This window comes from Rhipicephalus microplus, chromosome 6, assembly GCF_043290135.1.
Source record: "Rhipicephalus microplus isolate Deutch F79 chromosome 6, USDA_Rmic, whole genome shotgun sequence".
NCBI classification, from domain to species: Eukaryota; Metazoa; Arthropoda; class Arachnida; order Ixodida; family Ixodidae; genus Rhipicephalus; species Rhipicephalus microplus.
This window is the reverse complement of record NC_134705.1, coordinates 96160584-96184077: the sequence shown is the minus strand read 5'-3', so window position 1 is coordinate 96184077 and position 23494 is coordinate 96160584. Positions and strand designations below refer to the sequence as shown.

General features: G+C 43.9%; 1 protein-coding gene across 12 annotated transcripts in view; it reads left to right on the top strand.

Moving 5' to 3' along the window:
* Snap25 (Synaptosomal-associated protein 25kDa) overlaps positions 1-15963 on the top strand; it is a 339638-nt gene extending 323675 nt beyond the window's left edge. For 7 of the 12 annotated variants that reach the window (XM_075866232.1, XM_075866234.1, XM_075866233.1 and 4 more), the window contains one exon: positions 4292-4494. In XM_075866232.1, the coding sequence (XP_075722347.1) occupies positions 4292-4357 (66 nt within the window). In that variant the 3' untranslated portion in view covers positions 4358-4494. Of the gene's footprint in view, positions 1-4291; positions 4495-15427 lie in introns of those variants that run through there. The other 5 variants (XM_037418939.2, XM_075866227.1, XM_037418938.2 and 2 more) reach the window with 2 other exon arrangements.
* The last annotated feature ends 7531 nt before the right edge of the window (positions 15964-23494 follow it).

The following is a 23494-nucleotide window of genomic DNA, read 5'->3' as shown; positions in this document are numbered from 1 at the left end:
CTAGGTTTTATGTTTAGTGCGTAGGTGGTGACAATCATAAATTTGGGCATCGTCTAGGTGTCGCTTCATCACAGACTGAATCAAAGCACGGAGTTATACGTGAAAAAAAAAATGACATGGTGTATGAGAGAATGGGGCGAAGTGAATACTTGAAGCGACAGATATGGTCGCCAGCTTCCAACTGCGTGTTAACAGAAACCACTCCCATTTATGTAGGCCGCCAAACAGTGTCATCTCATTGCAGATACAGAAACAGTAGAGAACTAAAAACTCATCATGAGCTACTGAAACAGAGTCGGGGCATGACACTGAACTGACCGTAGCTGTAAAATCATGCCAACGCACGGACTAAGCTTTACATGTTTACAGGATATCTTTTGAAAAAGTAATCGCTTCTTTCTCACCTAAATTTAGTTGAGGCACTCTCTGCTTGCCCTTTTCATTAGGAATGCCCTAGTGGCCTTCCTTTCAATACGGCTGCTTCGCGCCATACGTGCTCGTTGCACCATAGCGATTGTCTCTCGAGTAATGAACCAACTAGTTCAGCGAGAAGCCCCTTTTAACTTGGACGCGCTTTGAAGAAAAGAATAGAATAGTGCGAACTCTGCAGTAGGTCTTCAGATCAGGCTTGTAAAGCTGCGGAGCATTGACCTCAAGCAAGAGCCTCAAGACATTCATCCAGCAGCGCATTTGAAAACAAGAAAAGGCGGATGCGTTATGAGTGTAGCTACTTTAGTGGGTGCCCTATTTTCCCTCTTCTCTTAAGGAGTGTGCATAAGGAATATGTGTTTTAAGCCAGCTTGCGCGCTTTCCAGGTTACGGCCCTTTAGTCATTGATCATGTTTGTCGTAGCATAAACACATCCTCAGTGTCGTGTGCCCTCTTGAATTTCACCCCGCGTGCCCAAGTGTGCTGTTAACAAAATTTATCTTTAATAACTTGGGTCGCGGATGCATGAAAAGACTGCAGATGACAACAAGCACTGTCAGGCTAATTTTGTTAGTGATTCATTAGAACTATTCACCCGACAAGCTGTTATTTTTCAAGGTTTACACATGAAGTAGCAAGTAGCCAGATTTTTAATAAGAATAACGGATTCGTATTGATCCTGACTGGTCCTCGAAAGACTGATATCGTATTGGGTTTCTTCGGAGACTTTCTTGCGCAACAATCGCACCTTACAGAAGGGTGTTTCTGCGTATCTTCGACTGCGTTGCTTTTTATTTATGCTTTGGTGTCGCCGCTCTGGATGTTAATCCTCCTGGACTCTTGACTGAGCCCCCATATGTCGACTGCGCAGTGGCTGGGGCGCGTCAGACGGCGTTGTCAACTGCGCCGCAACGCAAGTGGTTACAAGTTACACAATGCGGGCACACGTTGCCTGCTCCTTGCACCGTGAAGCGCATCTTGGGCACGTTCGTCTGCCTCTATGCACACGCACTGACAGGTCCTTACTCGTGTATTGGGCGCGTGCGCACCAACAAGCTACTTTGTTTTGTATTAGCGTAGGGCTTTAATATCGCGACATTTCTTTCGTTTATTTTTTGTTCGTTTTCGCTTCTCTGTTTCTCAACGTCTTTTTTTTTTCTTCTTTTTATTGTCTCCAAGTAAAACTCGCCCACGTCGGTGCTTACGATTTGCACTGCAACGTCATTCCGTGCTATAACATTCCTACTTCTCAGTAAGAACAAGTCTCGCCTTCTTTTGTGATGATTCCACTGGTTAACTCATATCGGCTTAATATTCGTGACGGCGTCCAGGATTGTTCTAAGGCTTTTCCTACATGAAGGCCAGCTTGCCTGTAAAACAGTTGTTTTCAATCCTCATAAGCGCACAGGCAGCTTTTAAACGTGCAGACAATGTTCTTACGGGGTGCAAAACGATGTAGCTTTCACGAGAACCTTGTTGAATTTGCAACACGAGAAGCTACAAATGGTTGTGCGTTCAAGCGAACTTTATGGCATCGCTGGCCTTGCTCGTACTTGAAACGAAAGTGTTCACTGAACTTCGAAGAGAAGCAGAAATAACCAAACATGCTGACTCGGTTGACTACTCCACCATCTTAGGCAGACGTTTTATTTCTTTTTACGTTCATGTGTCCCTCCTGTTGATCTTTTCTTGTTTTTCAGTTATGTAGTCATCTGTTTCTGTTCGCTAGCTTTGTTATATATTGGTGTCTTTATGACCTTTTACTTTGCACCACCTTTGCTCTCTTGTTTTTTTTCCCTTGTTAGTGATTCTGCGTTGATTATCGCAAATTTTACCTGTTTTGGTTCGGTCAATGTACTTAAATAAAGGTTGCGGCTGAAAAACTTTTCACCAAGCACTGGCGATAGCGACAAGTCTCACTATCGCTACCGGCATCTTGGAAAATCTTAGAAAGCCTTAGCACTTAGTAATAGCATTACTAGTAGTAGTAGTAGTAGTAGTAGTAGTAGTAGTAGTAGTAGCAGCACTAATAGCAGTAGTATTAGTAGTATCAGTGTTAGTTTACGTAGAAACACGGTTAGTAGTCAGCGACGCACGTGATCAGCATGATTACTTGGCCTGTATTTGTCTATTATAATGTCATCGTTAGTTCATTCTTATACATTGTAAGCCTTGTTTCGTTAGTAATCTAGTTATTAGTAAATTTGTTTTTTTAATGTAATCATGTAGAAGCTACCTGGTGTGTAGCCATCTTGCATGTGTAGTTTAAGTACTTTCATTCTCAGAATTAGTCTGTTCTTATTATTCTTATTAGCAGTTTTCTATTGTTAAATTTAACACTTCCGGGGTTCTCGTAGAAGCATCCAGCTTCAAGCTACCGTGGATTTTGTCTATGCAGTCAAGCTGCGTGTGTAGCTACGAAACTAGAGCGTTAGTTGTCTGCTTGACATTTCTGCCGTTTATTTTTTTGAAAAAATGTTGCTTCTTCTTAGCCTAAAATGCTTAGCGTGTTTCTCTAGCTTCAACCCTACTCTATAGCACTTGTCTGTTGCAACCAGTGCTCGTATAGAAACCGCGCAAACTCGACACTCTTGTAGTTAGTGTCTCCACGCAGGATGCCTCTGGGGCCGGTGCTCTTGCAGGGTGAAGGCTTGTCTCCTTCAGGCTTAGGGTCACTTTCACCAGGCGTGCCTTAAGACCTGAACACACGTTCGCGTTGCAGCGCGGGACTTCATGTGGCGCCGCGCTCTTTCCCTATGGAGAGAGCGCGGCACCGCATGAAAAAGCTCTCTCCCCATAGGGAGAAAGGGTTCTATCTCCCCTCTCTTCATAGACAGGGCACGGCGCCGCGTCAAAAAGTCACGCGCTGCTACGCAAACGTGTGTTCAGGCCTTTACAGCAGTTAACGCTTATCTTCGGCGATGCCAATGAGAAACCGCCACCGTCAATAATCATTATGTGAGCTGGAGTTTTTCAAGTGAAATAGATCATGGCCCGAAGAAACATTCTTTCGGGAATTAGGTACCAGTGCCGTAAAACCCGCCACCTGATTTCCTGGCTGTGTCGATTTTCCTGCTACATTTGTAGTAGGTTTCACATGCCGCCAGTAAACGCCTTTGGCCTTCTCCCTGTCCACTGTCGTAGTTAAAAACAAGTTGCGATATGTAGTGTTTATGTTCATAATGATAGTCATTTGCTTCACGCTACTGTAGTATAGCGTAACTGCAGGTTGCCAGCTCACTGACATGCATTGTCGTGGCGGATACCTAATGCGTTATTGTAGACAACATTTACAGGTTGTTTTTTGTAGACAAGTGACGTAGCACTGTAAATCTCCAGTGTCCTAAGGTTTCGGGACTGGCCACCAGCGAGCGTGGAATGGGATCATAATAGACTTATAACTAGGAGGAGGTTATCTGATTGGTGGCTTCAATCCAGGCCCGAGTGAAAATTAAATAATTCACTGCAAAGTACCAGTCCTTAACTTCACTATTTAAAGGGAAAAAAGATAAATCTAGTTTTTGTTCACTAAATATTACGGCTAGGTGGCGTTAGCCGACACCCTATCTAAAGGGTACAGCCGTATAAATTCCATCCGATATATCAATCCATAAACCAGTTGCGATTGCGGCTTTCTTTTTCTTATTTCTGATTTTTTAAGTGCTAGAAACCGTCCCCAGAGGCATCTTGCGCGAGGATTATATAGCGTGTTTCTTTTTTTTTATTTCGGTTGTATCTCGTTTTACTGTTTCCGTGTTTATTTGCTTATATTTATTTCGCTTTTTCGTTTCTTTTCTCTCTCCCCATCCCCCACCTTCCTCTTTTTTTTACTTCTTCCTCAACACTACTTTTTCGCGTACAGGGAACTTCCAACGTGGTTCGCGTCAAAGGCGCGCAAGAGAGGGCCGCCAAGCTTATGAAGAGTTGAACGGCCTATTCCTCGGCATCCTATTCTTCGGCACTTCCTCCGCACCCTCGACTCACACACACACTTATCGCACGCCCGGTCCTTTAAAAGATTTTCACGACTCTACTGACGCGATTCGTAAACCAGTTCAATGATTCGATATATTTCAGTAAATTCCTAGGTAAAAATTTTACGGCAAAGATTTTACGGAAAATTCTTACACACCACATGTAGACATATGGAGTACATACGTGCGTAACGTATGGAGTTTATAAGGAACCTGTGTGGACTCTTCTTGGATGGTCTCCATATGTATGTAGAAATATATGAAATCATTAGAACGGCATACGAAGCGTATCAGGAGATCAACACTCAAAACACACACAATGGATGCCCCCTTCCCCCACCGCCTCTCTTCATGCGATGAGGGCTGCGATCGACAGATGATCGCGGAGATGATCCGGGATTCGATGCACCTGGCCTACCTACCTGCGGACTTTGGGGATAGACTGAAGGAAAAGGAAACAAAGAAGAAATTACTGGCGAAATGTCTTCAAATATGTCGCATGATTTCGTGTCATAATATTTTTTTTTATTTTCTTAATCATTCTCTTCGGATTGTACAGATGTTTTTTTTTTCCTCTATTTCAGTGTGTCGTGACTTGCACATGATACGCACCCACGACCTAAATAGACACGCTTCACGAGTGTTTTACACTTGCTTTTATGAGCACGGCATCTTTTTTTCTTTTTTTTTTCTCGGCCATGGGGCGTGATTGTTTTGTTTTTTAAAGTCCTGTCTATTATGTGATATAAACTGCAGTGCCGGCGGTGCGGTTCCTTTTTTTTTTTTACTATGGGCAGGAACATATGTAGGCGTGTAAAAAATGTGCAGTTTAATCTACGTTCAGATCTTCATAGGTTTTGTCACAGTTAATACTAAAGGTTTATATATTGCGCGAATTACTTTTATAACGTTGGGAGTTCGTTGATTGTCTCGGTTTCCGCACAAAAAAAAAAAAAAGTTCAGCGCAGGCATATCAGACCGACACGTTGAAGAAGATTATATTCTCGTGATAACTTCTAAATTCACTGTAGTTATCTGAAAAAAGTCTAAATATAGTGTTAAGCTGGTCCCGGTTATTCTGGCTTTTATATGAGAAGCGGCGTGGATAGGTGCCGTTTAATGTACAAGTGACAGCTTGCCAACTTAATATGTAGATTTTTACTTTTCGTGCTAAAGTCGCACTCCAACGGGCTAAACTACGTCTTGGGGCTGCGCTGGGTCGAGCTTTTTTATGGGGACTTAAGTTGTCATAGTGAAACGTTGATCCTAAAAAAAAACATAAGAAAACACCAAAATGGGTGTTTGGGGGCTTTTGTTAGTGTTTTTACCCACCGCCATTTCCATCGTGTCGAAGTCTTACAATTATCGGGCACGTTGTGTTTAGTTTGTCTTTTATTTACTAACGGCACCGTTCGAAGATTACCTTTTTTTTTCTTGTTTTGTTGCTGTGATTGAATGAAATTTGGTTTCTACTAATTTTTACGTTTTATTTTTTGTGCTAGCACTTGTGTTTTTGTGTGTATGTGTTTGGTCACTATTGTAAAGCACCACCCGTGAGTCCACCCGCTGTTTACCGGCGCGTTGTGTGTTGTGAAGCAGGTGTCACCGTTAATTTCATGTTTTTTTGATTACAGCATATCGCTCGTTTTGTATTTCGCACCTTCGTTTTTAACTGGGTTACTTCTTATTTCGTTTGGGCAACACGCGAATCGTTTTCTGCGCACTTCTCACGTTGCAAAGCCGCTCGCAGAGATCCCACCAAAATGGACGTGCATATGTCATAGCCATAGCCGTCCATCTCATCGTTTTTATGTTTCTAACCCCATCTTTAAAGCGTTGTTATTCTTTTTAAAGCTAACCTGCTTCTTCACCTTCTTCCTTTCCGGCAAAACGGCCTTCCGGAGGCTCCTTTGAGAGTTCGAGTTTTAGCTAAGATCAAAAGTATTGTTTTTGTAGACGTTCTTTTTCCAATTTACCTCCCTCTTTTAGCGTTTGGGCATCTGCTTTCTTTGTTTAACAAAAACTTCGGGATCTCCGGAGCATGCGCTTGGTGGCTCTGCGGAACGACCCACGTCTTCATCCTTTTCAAGGGCCTGTCAAACTCGGGCTTTTGAAGGTCTTTTATTGTTATTCATTTCTTGTCTTGAACATTATTTTTCTCCGATAGCCTACTCCTTGCATTTTAGTTTGAATAAAGTAATAATAAAACAGAACTGCGGTTTAGGGTTCGGGTTTTTTCTAGTTGTCATTGCTTTTGGTGTTGTTTTAAAAACGTTCCGATGTAGATGTTATATACCAGCGCGTGACGCGAGCGTCACAGCACTCGGCACGATGTTTTTTTTTTTTTATTGAGGGTGACTTCTTTATAAAGCCCATGATTAATAACTTGCCCGTTTGGGACGAGCAGATTAAAGTCATATTTCTTCACTTCTTTTTTTTTTCTTTCTCGGTGGGTCGTGCATTACCGCGCTAAAATATTGTTAATATTATTTGCCCGATATGTTTATGAAAGCAAAAAAAAAAATTAGAGGAGAATGTCAAGGTCGAATCGCTGATTCTTACGAAAACTTGTTTCCATTATTCTTCTTTAATTTAACGCTTTTCTTCAGTATTTCATTCGACGAAGCACTCAGGAAAATTGACCCTAAATTCTTCAATGATCTTTTCCAGACGCTCCCTCGACTTTAACGCCTCCAATTTTTTCCACGATGTGCTTTTTTCTTCCACATTTCGTCAAGGTTATTTTACTCGTCGGCTTTCTTTGGCTCTTTGAGAGGAGGATTTTTTTTTTTTTTTTGGATGGGCTTGGATCTGAACGCGACGTGACCGCACGTACTCCGAGCTTCTTAGGCAAGCTGGAGTGCCTTCCGCTTTTTTTATTTTAATGCCAAGGGTCGTCATTTCTGCCCGAGCTATCTATATATATATATATATATATATATATATATATATATATATATATATATATATATATATATATATATATATATATATATATATATATATATATATATATATTCAACTTCAGACAAAATGAGGTTGGCGCGAATTAAAGTATCATCTGTTTCATGTATACCGCGGCGTAGTCCCAATGGCGCCTCTTTACAGTTTGGATCTGTTTAAAAGTTTGGAAACGTCAAGCGTACACAGTAGCGATTGGTCTTCTTTTCAGCATTCTATTTTTCGTTGATCCGTTGTGAACTTCACGTTTTAAAACAAGTGCTCCGTTTTTCTGAGATTTTACGCCCGTACTTTCTTGCAAAGTATCCAGATCTGTTTGGACACGTCTCTTGGTTTTCGAGTTTGTTAGCTTTCTCTTAGTCGTCCACTGGGAACTCGCTCTTCTTTTTCACGGCGCTTGAAGATTAATTTCGATAGAGCTGGTTGGCTTTCAGGAACACTTTTTTTGTGCTCCGATTTCGCTCCCTGATATTCTTGTCGCGTCAGCTTTTACGCTGACTTTATCTGTACTGAGGTGAGAAACAAGGCAAAGGTGTCTCTTGAGACGACAGCAGTAAACGTTTATTTTTCCACTTTGCCTCTCACCGGACAAGCAGGACCTTCACTTCGCAGCTTGTTATAAATTTTCGTTTTGTTTCATTATGTCTTTGTACTTAATGATCGCGATTGGTGTAGCTTTTTCGAGGAAGCTGTCATCACGCATAGAAAAACACTGCTGCTATCCTTCTCGTACCTCATATCGGCGCTTGCATAAAAGTCACCTACATTGAATCTGTGTCTGTGTTTCTTTATTTTCATAGAAAAGAGCAAGCTTTGAAATTTTGTTTTCTGCAATTTTACTTTTGTTTTATGTGTCACGAAAGGCTTAGCATCCCTAAGTGCAGATTTTTTGTGGGTTCTCTGGTATTCCGCGTCCGCATATGTCTTGACATTTAGAACGTGATGTCGTGGTTGACTCGTGATTCGCAGTTCATCTAGCTCGTCGAGTTGCGTGAAGAAGTAAACTGTTAGGTAGATCCCGAGTTCCTGCCTGTTGTGAACTTCACTTTATCGGCTGTTCGGGTCACTCGAATGTTCCTGAAATGAGATCGTTTTTGCCCTGCTTCGTTTTACACCAGGCAGGAGGCGCTGCAACGAAGATCTCGTCGGTCAGATGAGCTGTAAGTGATTTGTCTTGAAGCGGTGAGGTCTGTGACGGCGCTGTGTTTGTGGGCGCTGTCTGTGGGCGATTCGTTTGTGGGCTGCGTTGGATACCGGTGAGCTCGGGTTTCGCTTGTTCGAAATGTGCAGGGTTGTCTGCAGAGGCTGTGGCTTTGTTGGATAACTAGGTATGGAGCCGATTCTGTGTCCAGAAAGGCTTTTCAGAAAGGTTACTAGTGTGGCATATTGCTTAGTAATAGCTTGAAAACCTTGAGTGTTTTATAGCAAAAAAAACATTAGAAAAGTAAAGTGTACCACTGTAAGGGTGCAGAAACTATACTTCACGTTCCGTATTCTGCGCGAAGTACCGATTACATAAATATTTGTTTTCTGATCTTTGGCATGTATGTAGATAAATTTTGTCTCACGTACAGGTTTTTATCCCTCATAATCACCGTGCCGTTTTTGTTCCCCCCCCCTCGTAATTTTCGTAACGCTGCTTGATAATCGCCCCTTTTTTGCAATAGAATATTGAGCTTTTTCTTAAGTGGGATGCGTGCTGTCGTGGCTTATACGAAACGCGAACTTAGCATGGCTGTAATATATAAATCCTATGACATGGAACCTCCAGTGTAAGAAGCAACGTATTGAATTGTTAATGCAGCACCGCTTCGCTGTATTCAAGTGAGCAGGTATCCTGAGAATGAATGCTCATAAATCAAAATATAAATTCAATACATAATTATATACCATACCACTTGCTTTGGCATTCGGTTCTTACAAGCGTCGAGTTTTAGGTTTGTTTCGGATCGGCAACCTTCTACTTAGCAGTATTTCTCGCCAGCTATACCTACGCGATCTTGAATCCTTTGAATCAGGTTTTGCAACCGTGTTCTTTTTGCGTTTCGATCCTCTTTAATGGGCTTAGTTATGTCGCTTTCGTAGTTCACCGCTTAAGAACATCGGTTACTTCAATAAACTAATCTGCCTTCAATGTTTTCACTTTCGTTGTTTCGACAGCTCGTCTTCGTTTGCTTACTAGGTAGCGTTACACTCTTAACTCTGTTTGTAATATCACTTGCTGACATCGTTACTGAACTGACATCTTACTTGTACTATACCACTGTAGAAAATACTATAGCAGAGCGCCCTTGAGTGTAGTTTTTTTTTTTTCGTCAGCCGGGCACTGGCCCGTTACCTCTCACGAGAAGTGGTGGTCGCCCGTGTAAATTCACCGAGTGTACCCGTATGTAGTTTTTAGACACGACTATGTAGTCACTAGCGATGCATTCCTGTAACTTGTTCGAAAGTCCCGTTATTTTTTGTCGTGCCAGTGTTCGTTCTTAACGAGCGTGGTGGGGTCTCGAGTGAGCTAAGTGTGACTTTAGAAACAGCTTCTTTGGCGGAGTTTCCGTGCGTGAGTGTGTTACCCGGCCTACGAGGTTTTTTTTTTTTTTTTTTGCAGGGTTGACTTGAAGTGGTATTGCTTACGGCAGGGCGTGGAGCTCGCGCAAGGAAGCGCGTCGCAGAGCGACTGGGTCAGTGTACGCTGCAGGGTAGTTTTACTGAGGCCATAAGCCTATATAAAAGTCGTGGCTGATTGCGCGCTGAATAGCTATGCCTTGGATGGGCTTTGCGGCTAAGATGTTATGTGTCTACAACGGAGCAATGCTGGAGCTATTTGCCAGCAGAACTGCTAGTAATGATTCGTAGAGAGCATAGTTTCAGGTGATTCGTCGTGGAAATTGAATGTCGCTCTGTGTACCACGTGTGATTGACTGTGCTGCAAACACGCTTACTTTAGGACTGCTAATTTCGTAAGTGCTATTGCTCACAGGCTCGTCGAAATTTCTCAAAAGCAGGCACGCTGTGAGTTACAAATATGTTGGCTTTAATATTGGTGTGATGACCAAGCGCAACCCGGCAATTTGCGGATTCCAGGTGGTTCGCATTACCCATTTGTGGGACTGATGACAGGTTGTTGTGTGATGCCTAAAGTTCTAAACAGCACTTCTAAGATCTGCAGCAAACAGACCTTGTACCCGTAAACTTACCGGTTTGTCCCATTGCTCGCGCAATGAAACATGGTGGTTTTAGGGTCGCGTTGTTGGCTAGAATAGTTTTTTTTCTCTCTACACGGGTATAGTTTTATAAAAGGAGGCATAAAAACTTCAAATGTCGGCTTTTTGTGTGCAAAAAAAAACAATATAGTTTCACTTCCTTCAGTTTTAGCCTGTATGAAGTAATGACCATTTTTTAACAGCATCTCTCACTTCAGCCGCAGGCTTGGGCACGCACGTCCTGTATCATGATCCTGTACTAAAATGACTACCTAATGAGGCTGTAGATTGATACAAACCTCTGTAACGAAAAACACGGCTCTCAATTTAGGTTGGATCAGTAGATTCAGCCATCAATACACGCGGGCGGTACTATTCAGAGCACCACATAGGAAATGCATTTGGGCGGGCGCGCGCTTGGCTGGGCAAACATGCCCGGTCGCCTGCGCACATAGCACGACACGGATCCGTGCATAGATGAAGCGATTCTTCGCTGGCATGACGTCTATTGAAGCAGGCTTTACGACGGCTACTTTCGGGGTTGTATGGCGCGTGTAGTATGCACTGTAGGCTTACTGCTGGCAACATCTGTGGCGTGGTGTGGGCTTTTACTGTGCCGCATGCTCGCCGTGTCATTTAGATGATTGCGTCGCCGGAATTCTCGAGCGCATGCAATGTTTTGAGAGATGGGTGGGTGTGCGAGGCTGGCTTCCTCAGCGTGGATTGGGATGCGGTACAAGCCGGCTGTGTGTTATGGTTGCTGACAACTCGTGGAGCCGGGGAAGGCGTAGGGTCTGTTCCGCGTGCGGTAAGTGCTTAAGGCAACAGTCCCCTTTCCGCATGTGACGCCGTGTCGATTCAATATTTTGCGCTGTACTGATCTCAACTGGGAGTTTTATTGTTGTGCAGCGTCGCTGTGGTGTGTGCTATAAGAAGTAAAGGCCTGACCCCACATATCCGTCGCAGCGCGTGGCATCTTGAGGCGGCGTCGTGCCCTCTCCCTTTCAAGAGAAAGCGCGCTTGGCTTCCCGAAGTTGCGCCCTTTCTCTCTCTCTCTCTCTCAATATGTGAGAGAGCTCAGCGCCGCGTCAAAAAGACGCGTGCCGACGCGCTGCGACGGCTACGTGGAGTTGGGCCTTAAGCGAGTGGTCTGATAGGAAGTGGATGGAAACAGCGCGCATCAATTCATTCCGTCTACAAATATGTTTCGTTTATTGCGCCTGTATCGTTACTCTAGGCAGTTGTTTTGTCGCGATAAAAAGCGCTTGGTATAGGCGTGTGTTTTGTTGTGAAATTTTTATGCTACTGTTAAGAGCTTGCTTGGGGTTGGCTTTGATGCACGTTTATGAAATGGCCGCTTGTTCTTTTTTTTATGATTGTCACGGAAGTTGTTGGTTGATTTTAACGTTGTTGAGCTTAGTTCTGTGTCGCCTAAATGGGTTACGAAAGTAACGGATAACTTTAATATGGCTTAGCTCGCAGGTTACGCCACCTTTATTTATCTCCTTAAATTTTAACCTTTCTTGGCTGTTAAGCTTGACGTTTGTTTCATCTAGCAAATTCATTTGCATCAGGTGGCAGGGATCGTTGATATATGTTCGGCTGGGGTTTTTGACATAAGGCAACGTTTTGTTGGTTGCTTTTCTGCACTGACAATCCTTTTCTTCTTATATTGAAATCAGCATGTGTGTTACCGTACATTCGAATGACATATCATCGCCATTTTCTGTACGGCTGCAGTTATCTGAACAATGTGTTTTTTATGTGTTTTTGGTTTGGTTTTTTTGATGCTCTGATAAAGAAATTTGAAACGAAGCCCGATTCGTGTTCTGTTTGGCTGTTTTTTTGTATTTTTCTACCTTTTCTTTCGCAAAAAAAAACAGCGTTTCCAGTGTCTCCCAGTGCGTTTCAGCGTGCTGAGTGACACTGTAAATGCTGCACAGTGTATCCCAGTGTACTACAGCTCACTGCGAGCCACTGGGACACATTTTACAGCGTGGCCAGTGTCGCCCAGTGCGCTGAAACGCACTGGGCCACACTGCAGAGCGTAGCCCAGAGTCTTAAAGCGCGCTGGGAGGCACTGGTCACGCTGTACAGTCTCTACCGCACACTGAGAACCTAAGCGGCACATTGGAAGAAACTAGGCGCGATCGGCGCACTTACTGTAAGACTTTATATTGAATCGCGAGATGTCGAGCTTAAAACTTAACGAATATGATGGTATTCTCATATATGTGCTACACGTATAATGCTTTAGCTTTTAAGGTATGCAATGGATGTATGTGCGAATACGCTAAAGCAATCATATGTCGAGCGCGGAGGGCAGGGAACGCCGCCATAATTTTGTTTTAGGGGGGGGGGGGGGGGGCACCAATGACAATTGTGTTCCTGTAGGGGCAGGGATGCACACAACTTATACGTCGTGTTTTGATTATTCTAGCTCTTGGGAAGGGTGCAAAAGGGGTCATGAGAGAATTTTGGGGGGAAAAAACTGCAGCCCGCCCATGAATGCCCCCCCCCCCTGGCGTGGGTGCTCTTTCCTTGAAGTTTGATCGAGTTTCGTCAATGTATTTCATAAACGACATCGATAGAACTGGTCATTCGTAATACTGTATCACATTAGTATCAGTCTTATAGTCTTATAATCAAGACTAACGTGCTCTAGCAATGAGTCGTTCCGGCTCGTATACCGCAGAAAGCCGCACGTCCCCGGCAGCAGTTATCCGCTGCAATGCTCAATCTCGGTGTTTTTAGCTTCTGGTTTGTGTGGTCGAAGGTGAAATTATGACAACTCGTGGGTCAGTTACGATCGAAGCTACATTTTAACGGTTATTATACTCTTTCTTCTAATGAATATCTACGATCTTCACAGCAACCGTGGCAGGCGAAGTACGGCCCTAAGCCTAATGGTCGTTTCGGCTAGAGTGAACTGCTGCTGTCGCACGCGGAACGTAAACAAGGAGGACAGAAAATACTTTCAAACTATCGAGGGACAAAATGTACAGTGTTCAGTGAGCAGTTCAGATGAACACTGTTTTCTACATAGGTATGACTAACCACATGGCGAGTCACTGCGATTGCCGTAAGACATATGCGGCTACGCTAACAAGCTTTGCGGCAAAACGCACCAGATGGCTCTGATTTGAGGCAATGCGAAAAAAAAAAATAAGCCAGCAATTACCTGTTAATTTGGCACGAACACCGAGACGAAACACACCGTTTCTAAGCGACAAAATCAAAATATAGGATACGTGAATTAGTTTTCAAATAAAAAAAAACATTCACTTTCGTCTTTTAGGTGTGGTGTAGTTCGCAGCGTGTCGGGATCAAGATGGTTGACGTGTTACGGTGATGGGTTGGATTCCGGCTCGCCGACTTTTTTTTTCTTTTCTTTTTCTTTTTTTTTTTCGCTGTATGCGTGTTTGAGCCTTAATTACGATGTGCGCATCACCAAAATTTTTAAAAACAGTTTAAAAGTCGGATTTCAGCCAATAATGGGCGTCCAGCGTGCAGCGCCAGCGTGGCTTGTGCAGCGTGCCAGTGCCCCAGTGTCAGCGCCACTGGTTTTTGCAGTAGGGTTTTTACTTTGAGCTAGCTTCGCCGAGTGCTACATATCTTTTGGGTGCTTTCTTGCTCCCGCCAGCGTCATCGCGGTAAGCATAGTTACCATCTCAATCATTACTGGCCTAGTCATATACATGAACTGTCTTCGCGCAGAAAATCAGTGAAGACCTTATTGAACTCTTTGCGTGGTAGTGGCCTATTGTATAGGCTGTAGCACCCCAATCTCTTTTTTTTTTCTTTTTCGCGCGTCTATTTCTTCGTTGTTTTTTTCTCGTCTTTCTTCTCCACTTTCATTTCCCGTAGTGCGAGGTAGCAAACCGGAGACCCCACTTTCCAGTTAACCTCCCTGCCTTTCCCTCATTTTGTTCTCTCTCTCTCTCTGCATTGTTCATATACCACATCTCTATTGCTTTTTCTGAGCCTAATCCTCTTCTTCTGTAGTTGATCAGGTTAACGTTTTGATATCAGTCACATGTATTTCTCCTTTTAGATGTTAATCTAAACCATCTTCTTCACCATAGAACCAGACGTCCAGCTCCCCGCTCATTGTGCTTTATGTTCAAAGTATCATCCGCCGCTGCCTTCCTCGCAAGCAGTGCTTGGCGCATTTGCGCCTTTTATATCTCTTACTCTTCTTTGTAGTTCTATTTAGTGCTTGATCGTAGCTTGCTGTTTTTCCTTCTTGCATATTGTGCCTTTCATGGTCTTCCGCGCCATATTGCGTTTTCAACTAGCCCAACGCTACTTTGGTAAGGCAACGCCTGAAGCGTGGGAGAAAAAAAAAAAGCTTTGTGGAGTTTTCACGACTGATACAACCGGCATTTTCACTAGCTTTGGGCTTCACTGTATTGACAGCCATTCAAGAAAAAAATGCAGTCAACGCAATGGTTACATAACTTGTCAAGAACGTCTCAGACGAGGTGGTTGCGATATTGCGATAGGTACGCTAACGGTTCTGCAATGATCGTGCATGGTAAGCTTACCCTTGCGTTATATTATCTGGTCCTTTTCACGTGTCATGTGGGTAATGACGTGAAACCAGGTAGGTGATGAGATACTCGAATTCGTCGCTGCAAGGTGAGTATTTTGCCACAAGTACAACGTCTATAGTACCTTAGAGATTGATTACGTCACAGGCAGTAACGCCTTGCCGTTGTATCGGAACGGCCGGCAACAACAACGTCCCCAGACCGCGTACACGCACGCTATCATTCATAGCCTCATTCACTCACAACTTCATTCATGCTCGCCATCTCTTTCTTCCCCCCAAACCATTCGAACTCCACCGCACACTCACAGACGGAGTCCAACAAGCTCCGCATCGAGGAGGCCAACAAACGAGCCACAAAGCTGCTCAAATGAAGCATGAACGCAGCGCTGCGCTTGTGGTGGTGGAGGAGGAGGAAAGATGGCGCCCGGAGCAGACGACACCCTCGAGCAGACGACGCCGTCTCCCTTGGCACCGGGCCAATGCTACTCCGTTTGCGCAGGCGCAGTCCAACGAGTCGCGCATCTCGGCGGCCAATCAGCGCGCCACCAAGCTGCTCAAGGACTGAGCGGCACATGGCGGTGTACGTTCCCGACGATGGTGGTCAGGCGTTGGTGTGGTGGAGAGTCCGGAAGTGCGGTGCCAAGGTGGCGCCGCCAGCGACCGCGTCGTCGTCATCGTCGTTATCTGTACCGCGTGTCAACGCAAAATTGTCGTCTGCTATGTGTCGTCTGCTGTATTGGTGTTCGCCTAAACTCCTTTGTCTCACCCTCATTATGTTTTAGCAGAAGCTCTTTTTGTAGCGCAGTGTTTACGAAAGAGAAAAATAAAAACATATTGTCGAGCATGTTAAACATACACAACGTAATGAACTGAACGTAACCAAGGTTGTGGATTGACAAATGTGACATTATTGAGTCCCCTGTAAACGGATCCCTGTCTCGGTCAAACGTCCAGAAAGACATGTTGACAAAAACGAACAAAAAAGTTGTTTCCATCTGTGCTCACTGTCGTTCTTGTTCCGACACCCGTGAAACGTCCTGTAATAACTGTTCGTGTTCGAAAGCAGTGTAATTGCATCAGGCAGTCCTTTGAATTAATTTTGAACTACTTAGCGTGATTTATTTGACATGTGATTTAGGCACATTCCTAAAGCGTTTATGCATAAAGGATTCGAGCGCGTATGTTTTTTGTTTGTATTGATTCCCAGAAAAAATGTTGACGGTAAGGTTTCCGAACATGCATTCCTTTTTCGAAATGTCTTATTCGACCGCGTCCTTTGGTGATTATTTAGCTTAAAACACGAATTCCAATGAGACTGTGGTGGCTTCTACTCACGTTTGGAACCGCATGGATTTTTTTCTTTACGTTCTTGTAAATAATGTTGGCCATGGCTGGGGAACGTGGACGTTTGAAGGGCCTGTCTTGAAACAGGACTGCGTGATGACCACAACGAAAAAAGGGAGGCAAGCTATGTACATGCCGGTGTGAAGCGTTCATATTCTCGGCTGTGTCACCATGACAACTGTGAAACACTGCAATACACCGTTAACTATACACGACATGCTACAACGATCCCCCGTCACCCTGTTTAATTTGACGATATACATGTGCTGTCCACTTCAAGACGGCACTGCTTCTGCTATTACTACTACTATGTGCTTCACTAAGTTCTGCGTAAGTGCACTTAAACTATACGCCGTGTTTCTCCTCCGAGGAGCTGGTTCCTGCATACCTAAAACAATTTTTAACTTTCGAGCTAACTTCGGTTCCTTCAGAATGCACTCGTCTCTTTAATGTCCTTCAGCAGGAGTTTGCATTCCATTTAAGCCTACCTTCAAACAACGCTTAAGTCCCTCGGTACGATCGCACCGAGGATTTTTTTTTTTTTCATTTGTCTCACTAAGTGACTGCATACGTAGCTTCAGATTTGAATCGCGGCGCCGCTGGAGGGCTTATCGCGACCTTGGAGACACCGGTCACCTGGCTTATTTGCCGAAATCGTAATCGCGAAATGAACGTATGGTACGAGGTGTGTTGCCTGGCAGCGAGACTTGGACAGATAAACTTTACCGTAACAGTTGCTGCCCATAGTGGTTTGTTGTTTTGCAAACGTACTGGTTTGGAAAGGCTTTATTTCGCAAGGCCTTCCTTGTCCCCTAGCTGAGTTTTCGAGTGTCTTGTACTCGGCGATGACCACTGTATACTCGCGGCCTTCCATAGAACGTGATTGATCAGGTGACTGAACAAGTCTGGGACAAGCTCCTGTCTCGTCAAAAAGATGGTTGCTGGGTCCCTCTGTTCTCACCAAAGCGCGTGGCCCAGATTCACAATAGGCCGGCGCATGGTTTCAGATTGCTTATAGCTGCCTGCATTGCATCAACTAGTCTGTATTCATCACGCTCAGTTTAGTTTACATTTTCTAAGTTTCTCGTTAAATTTTCGTTTCGTGATATCGACGCGGCACCACATTGAAAGCGTTGCGAAAGTTCGAAGTCTCATTCATTGCTGCTGCAGTAATGCCACATACACCGGTGAGCAACAAACTTAAAAAGAAAACGGTGGTCTTCATGCACTCGAATAACAAAGCAAATATTACAGTACATCTCTCAGGAAAACGAAGGAGCATTCGCAAGCTGATTTAAAAGCCTCGCGAGGTAAAATAACTGAGCAATGCAACATTGTAAATAAATAACCTTAAAGCAACAAAGTAATCTAATACTTCTGCTAGTAAAACAAAGGCTGATGTTGTAAAATGTTGCTCGAGGACTACACTGCTATTGGCTAACGCAGGTATTTCAATTTTCCTTTTTTTTAATTGTAAGGGCAGCCTGGCAACATATCAACTTGTCCATACAGTGATGCAGAGATTTGGGACAAGATGCGCCACGATTTCCTCATCGCGGTCACGTGCCGATGTGCTCCGAAGGTCACATATGCGCCGAGCTTTCGAGCGGCGCCGCCTGTAGCGACGTGTCGCGTGGCGCCATCTGGCCCCGGCTTCGGCTAACGCATAAAACAGCATTCCACACGCTGTCACTGATGTGATCGTGCAGAGTGAGTGCTTGGTGACGCTTGCCGATGACAGGAGATGGATGTTTATGAAACAACATATCACGAAAATTACATATTTGCGTCTATTTGCGCCCAATGTTGAATTATTCGCATTTCGCCGTGAATACCTTGCGTACCGTTATGCCGCAGTACCACGCAAACATCACCCTGAACATAAAGAGCTTGCTTTCCGGCTAATAACGATGATTAAAATCGTAACTTAAGAGCAATATCTGAAAGCGTTGACGGCATTTTGTCTGCGAGCACCACCGCGTGGTAATTTTTGTAAAAAACCTGGTCGTAATTGTCGCTTCACTGGACGGCAACCAATCGCTTAATTTTCAAAATTTCGTGATGCCTGCACAGCCGCGTTGCTAATTCATCAGCTTGGAGCCTATGAGTGAAAAGCGTCGATAAAAAATTTGTCGTCAACCGCTCTGATTTCGTCACAAGCGTTGTTCAAGTATCTTCTCTGTCATGAACACGTCCTACTCGTAAACAAACTTGCAAACAAACATTCCAAACAGAAAGAGTCATCAACCCAATTCTTGGCGTCTGTCCAAGCACCCCTTTCTCCCTCCAAGTATTTTTCTTATTTCGTTTCCTCGCAAACTTTTTTTTTTTTGACGTTCTGAACTGTTTCATTTTCCCAGGACAAAACAACTCGCCAAACGCATTAAGCGTGATGTCCTACCCTAGGGAGGCTGGTCAGTTTTCCATTGCTCCAGCAACGAGCTTCCCATGCGTTCTCGGTGGGTGAGTGGGTTTCCCGCAGTGGTCTGTGATAAGATCAACAAAGTGCGTCCGTTTACGCACACATTGAACTGTAACACTTGGGAATTTCCGAACGATGAAAAGGGAGGCTCCTTTATCCCACAAGCTCGACGACTCTTTCGAAGAACTTGGCGGCGACTTGAAACGCCCGGGTTTCGTGGTTTGGGCTGTCTATTGCGAACGCAAGTTTAGCCCTATCGTGCGACGCACCAACCTTCGCACATCTCTCGTCACTGAAGCGGGACCCCCCTTGCCCGCCAGTGCGTTTCGCTTCGAACCCGACGAGCTTAGTGTACCCTAAGCGTGAACCTTATTTCCTTCATCCTTGAGAGGTTATAGGTGTGGCGTTTTGCTGAGAGCTTTTCTTTTTACTGAGGAGGTGAGGCTGAGGTGCTTGGCATGGTGGCTCTGCCGTCGCGCCGTGGGTGTTTCCGTAGTTTCACCTACATTACCCGTAACCGTGACGTTGCTAAGGAGTCGCAGTCAAGAGCAGTCACAATTTTAAGCGTATGACCTCGCTTCTGGCTTCCGGTTCGTCAACCAGGATCCTTCAATTGCAATGAAAGGACGTATCAGAGTCGAAGAGGAGTGATATAAGCGTTAGGACTACCGTAAATCATCGTGTTAGTGCGTCAGGTGTTTAATCTTCCTTCAACGGTGACGTCATTCTCGTGTAATGTGTTGTTCGCGTGCGTACGAGACGTGTCTATCTCTCGTAATTGTAGATTGTCTTGCATAATGTGTTGGTCAGTATTGTCGCTACTGTTTTAGGCGCGTAATGACACTGCTGTTGTAGCTCGAGAAGACGCCCGTGAGGATACCGCGCCTCACTGTGCTCACCATAGGCAAAGCGTCAACCAAGAAGACCTCGGTCTTCTATAAGCGCTTGCTGTATATATAGCCTGCGACGCTTTTTGGCGATGTACTTCCGAGCATTCATTCAATTATGTGTCGGTTACCTTCTTTCAGATGGTGTAGTACACAAGATCCAGATTTAGGCGTAAGGACTAATCGGTCGGTCTACAACTTTTGTTTTGACGAAATGAAAATTTTGTGGTAGCGAATTGTAGGTTCATACATCAATGCAATTTCACTGCTGGTAGGCACTCCCACTGAAATTTTTCATATAATGAAAAGGTATTTATGCGAAAATTGCAGTTTCTTGTCGGAGTTGAATTTTCGCCGCAGCTTTATTCGTGGGTAGGTAAACACATTAGCATATTACCGCACTCCAATATTGAACGCCAGTTATCATAACGATAACTAATTTAACGTAAATTGTTTTGTTCTTAGTTTTCTGCTGTCATTAACGCACGTACGCCCAGAGCGTCAGATTCGGAATATCAATTTCATCTCGAAAAGCTGGGAATAAGTCGTACAACCTTCTTGCACGAGTTTAGCGAAGGATTGCTTTCTCTATTTTAAATATGTATTTTCAGTTACTTTTGCCTTCAATCACTCTAGGCATTCGTAGTTTTAGGAATATTTTTTTACGTTTGACTCACGGAGTACATCTTAATAAATTTCAGAAATTAGTAACTTCAAGAATAGTTTTTTTTTTGCTATGCGGAATTGTGATAACGCTCATCTTAACTCTCATGAGCTGGGCGAGTAAGTCCTCGACTGACTTGTATGCCAGAAGATCAGTACGCCGGGACGGAAGGACCTAGTGGCATTAAGCCTGACACACTGAGAATGCAAAGAGATTTAACATAGAGTGGTGGTTGTGTAGCCATGTCTGTATATAAGAGGTAGTTGGCCGTTTGTCGTAGCTATATAGATTTGTCTAGAATACAAAAAGTTTTCGTGCTTTGTCACGTCTATTTCAGGTTTCCGCGCTCACAACTTTCAATCCATATATTGTCGTTATATTTCTGGGACTTTTATTGGTGTAACCTTTAATTTTACGTCTGTTTTAGTGTGTAAATATTCTAAACTTTTTGAACGAACGTTCCTACTTTACGTGCACGCTTTTTTTTTCATTTCCTATTCCATTTCTCGGATACTCGGAATACCATTTCTCGGAGGCCTGTAAATTGTTTGTCTCGTGATCACAGTCTAATTAAATCTTCCCACTCTCGCCTAGAGTAGCATATTCACTCCATCCATCGTAAACAAACACGTCGCCCAGGTGCCCCCCTCGGTGTACGATCGTTAACTTCGTTAACTCGTGGTACTGCGTGGTTTACTTTAGTCCTCGTTTAGATAATGCCGTGGCACACTATCTCTCGCTGTGTCATACACGCCGACCTGCTTGCTACGCTTTATGGCTATCTTTTATCGACTCGTTAATTTACCTCTTTATCCTGACGATATCCCCGTTTTCTTGCTAGTTGCCGCCATGTAGAGTCATCGATGTCTATCACTTTACAGTATAACGTTATAACGCATTCCGTATCTCTCGTTTGTTGTCGCCTTCCTGTTATCACTTGGACTGCAATGTAAGATAAGGTTCTATATTCACCTCTGAATAAACTTTGCACGCGTACGCTTATGTTCACGCAGTGTAGCTGTGTAAATACACGAAAACCGGACTCACAAATACACGAATACAATAAGTAGTTTCAACTTGTGTTGTTTTAATTGCTGTGATTTTGAAACACGTGGCGCAATGGTGCTGCTCCCGCAGGTTTTGTCTTTCACGATTTCCCGACGTGGAGCGTGTGAAATCTATTGCGAAAGCCCTAGCTTACCGGTGAGGTAATTTCTTACGCTAAAAGATTTGAATGATGTCAGGTCACGTGTGTAATAGGCGTTACACCGGTGTCAAGGAAGGCTAGACCTGAAAGGTTAGGAATGCAACGGATGGAACTCGTCTGCCTAAAGAAAAGCGATAATGGGTTACGGGGAAAAGGGCGTTACTGTGAAATGAGACGGTTAGTGTGGATGCATGTGTGTGATAAGAGTGACACTTGTGTCGAGAAACGCTAGGAGGGATCTTATGAAAGCTGTGGACGTCGTTTGTTCGACGAAAAGAGATAAAGCAACAGCGATACGATAGTGTGAAATATGAGCGCATTGACGAATGTGAGTGAGGGATTGGCTAGTGATGCTTCTTAGCAACGCTAACTGTGGATAATGGTGTGTTAAGTGGTGTTGTCACGCTTAACAAGATAAAGTGGAAACGCCCCTTTATGGCGCGGGATGGAAAACGTGCACGACATTCAAATTTATGAAAGCATTGTTGTCCAGTTTTTCATCGTAAGAACCGGGCGTCACGCTTACGTTTACTGCTGACTCTCTCGCCTCAATCCTGGCACTTTATTTGCTCTTTTTGACTCTGTAAATATTGTGCAATGCGCATTACAATATTTATCTTTAAAAAATGGTGGTGCTCTCTGGTACTTTACTAAAGGCTTTTAGAGGCGTAACTGTTTACTTGCCAAGCGCCTAACTACGTATTACCAGAAGTAAGAGTTCTGCACACGTAGTGTGCTTGAAGTTTAAAGCTAGAAGTGCACCACTAGCGTAATAGCTCATAACGAAGCTCTGTTCTTGGGCTAGATATGGTGGCCTGTGGCTAGCGGTAATATAAATTGAGTGAAAAGCGGTCTCTGTCTCGTCTGAGGCAGCTTTGTTTGTTTTTCGAAAACGCTTTGTCTTGTGAAGAATCAGTGTTCCCATTAGAGTCCTTTCTGCATGTTTTCTTCGCGTGTCTCACTGTATAACATTTTTTTTAGGCATTCCACTGTATCGTGTGGGTTCTGCTTTTAGGGCTGCGCGCTTTGCTGTGTTCGTTATTGTAAAATAATTCATCTTATGCTACTGCTACTGCTGCCTTCTTGCAAAAACTGTTTCTTGCGTTGAATAAACGTTGCAAATGTAAAAGAAAGCAGCGTGGTTTGTTTTATTGTTTCCTGTTTTATTATCGACCTTTCAACATGACTGCAGGCTTCACTACGGCACTCTCACATAAGGTAAGTGAGAATTCGAATTTATTATCGGTGTATTCATATTTTGATTTTATTACCAACCTATAGTCAGATACGGTTTTAGAAGGCAGCAACCTCAAAGGCGGATTCACAGAAGCCTGCACCAATGATCGTGAAGTCTACGCTGACGTCATTAATCACAAGGTTGTTGTCCCCGCCGTAGGATATCATAACAGAGTACTCGAGTTGAAATATTTGTTTAGTCGGGAAGGTAAACGGCTGGTGCGCTTCGGTCACCCGTTGGCACATGGCGGGCTATCTGTTTTGTGACGTCTAACAGCACGGACTGGCAGCTCCTGAGAGTGGTAGGATATGCCTCTGTAAGAAAAGAGAGTGCATGAGAAAATGGCAACTTATCTCTACGCTTTTGAAGGCGCCCTGAAGCACTTTGCAGCAACATTTGGCTCAAGTGTTCACAGCTGTCTGCTTCCCGTGAGACGCTTTTTTATTTCGAAATACTGAAAAAATTTCCCGACTGTAGTCACAAAATGGTGGCCCATTGATCACCCAGTTGGTGCAAAGCAATAGCAATAACTCCGTTACTAGCACAATACTTTTTTTACAATATACACAAAGGGGAAAGTAAACTACAGTGACGAGAATACATTGCTCTTATAT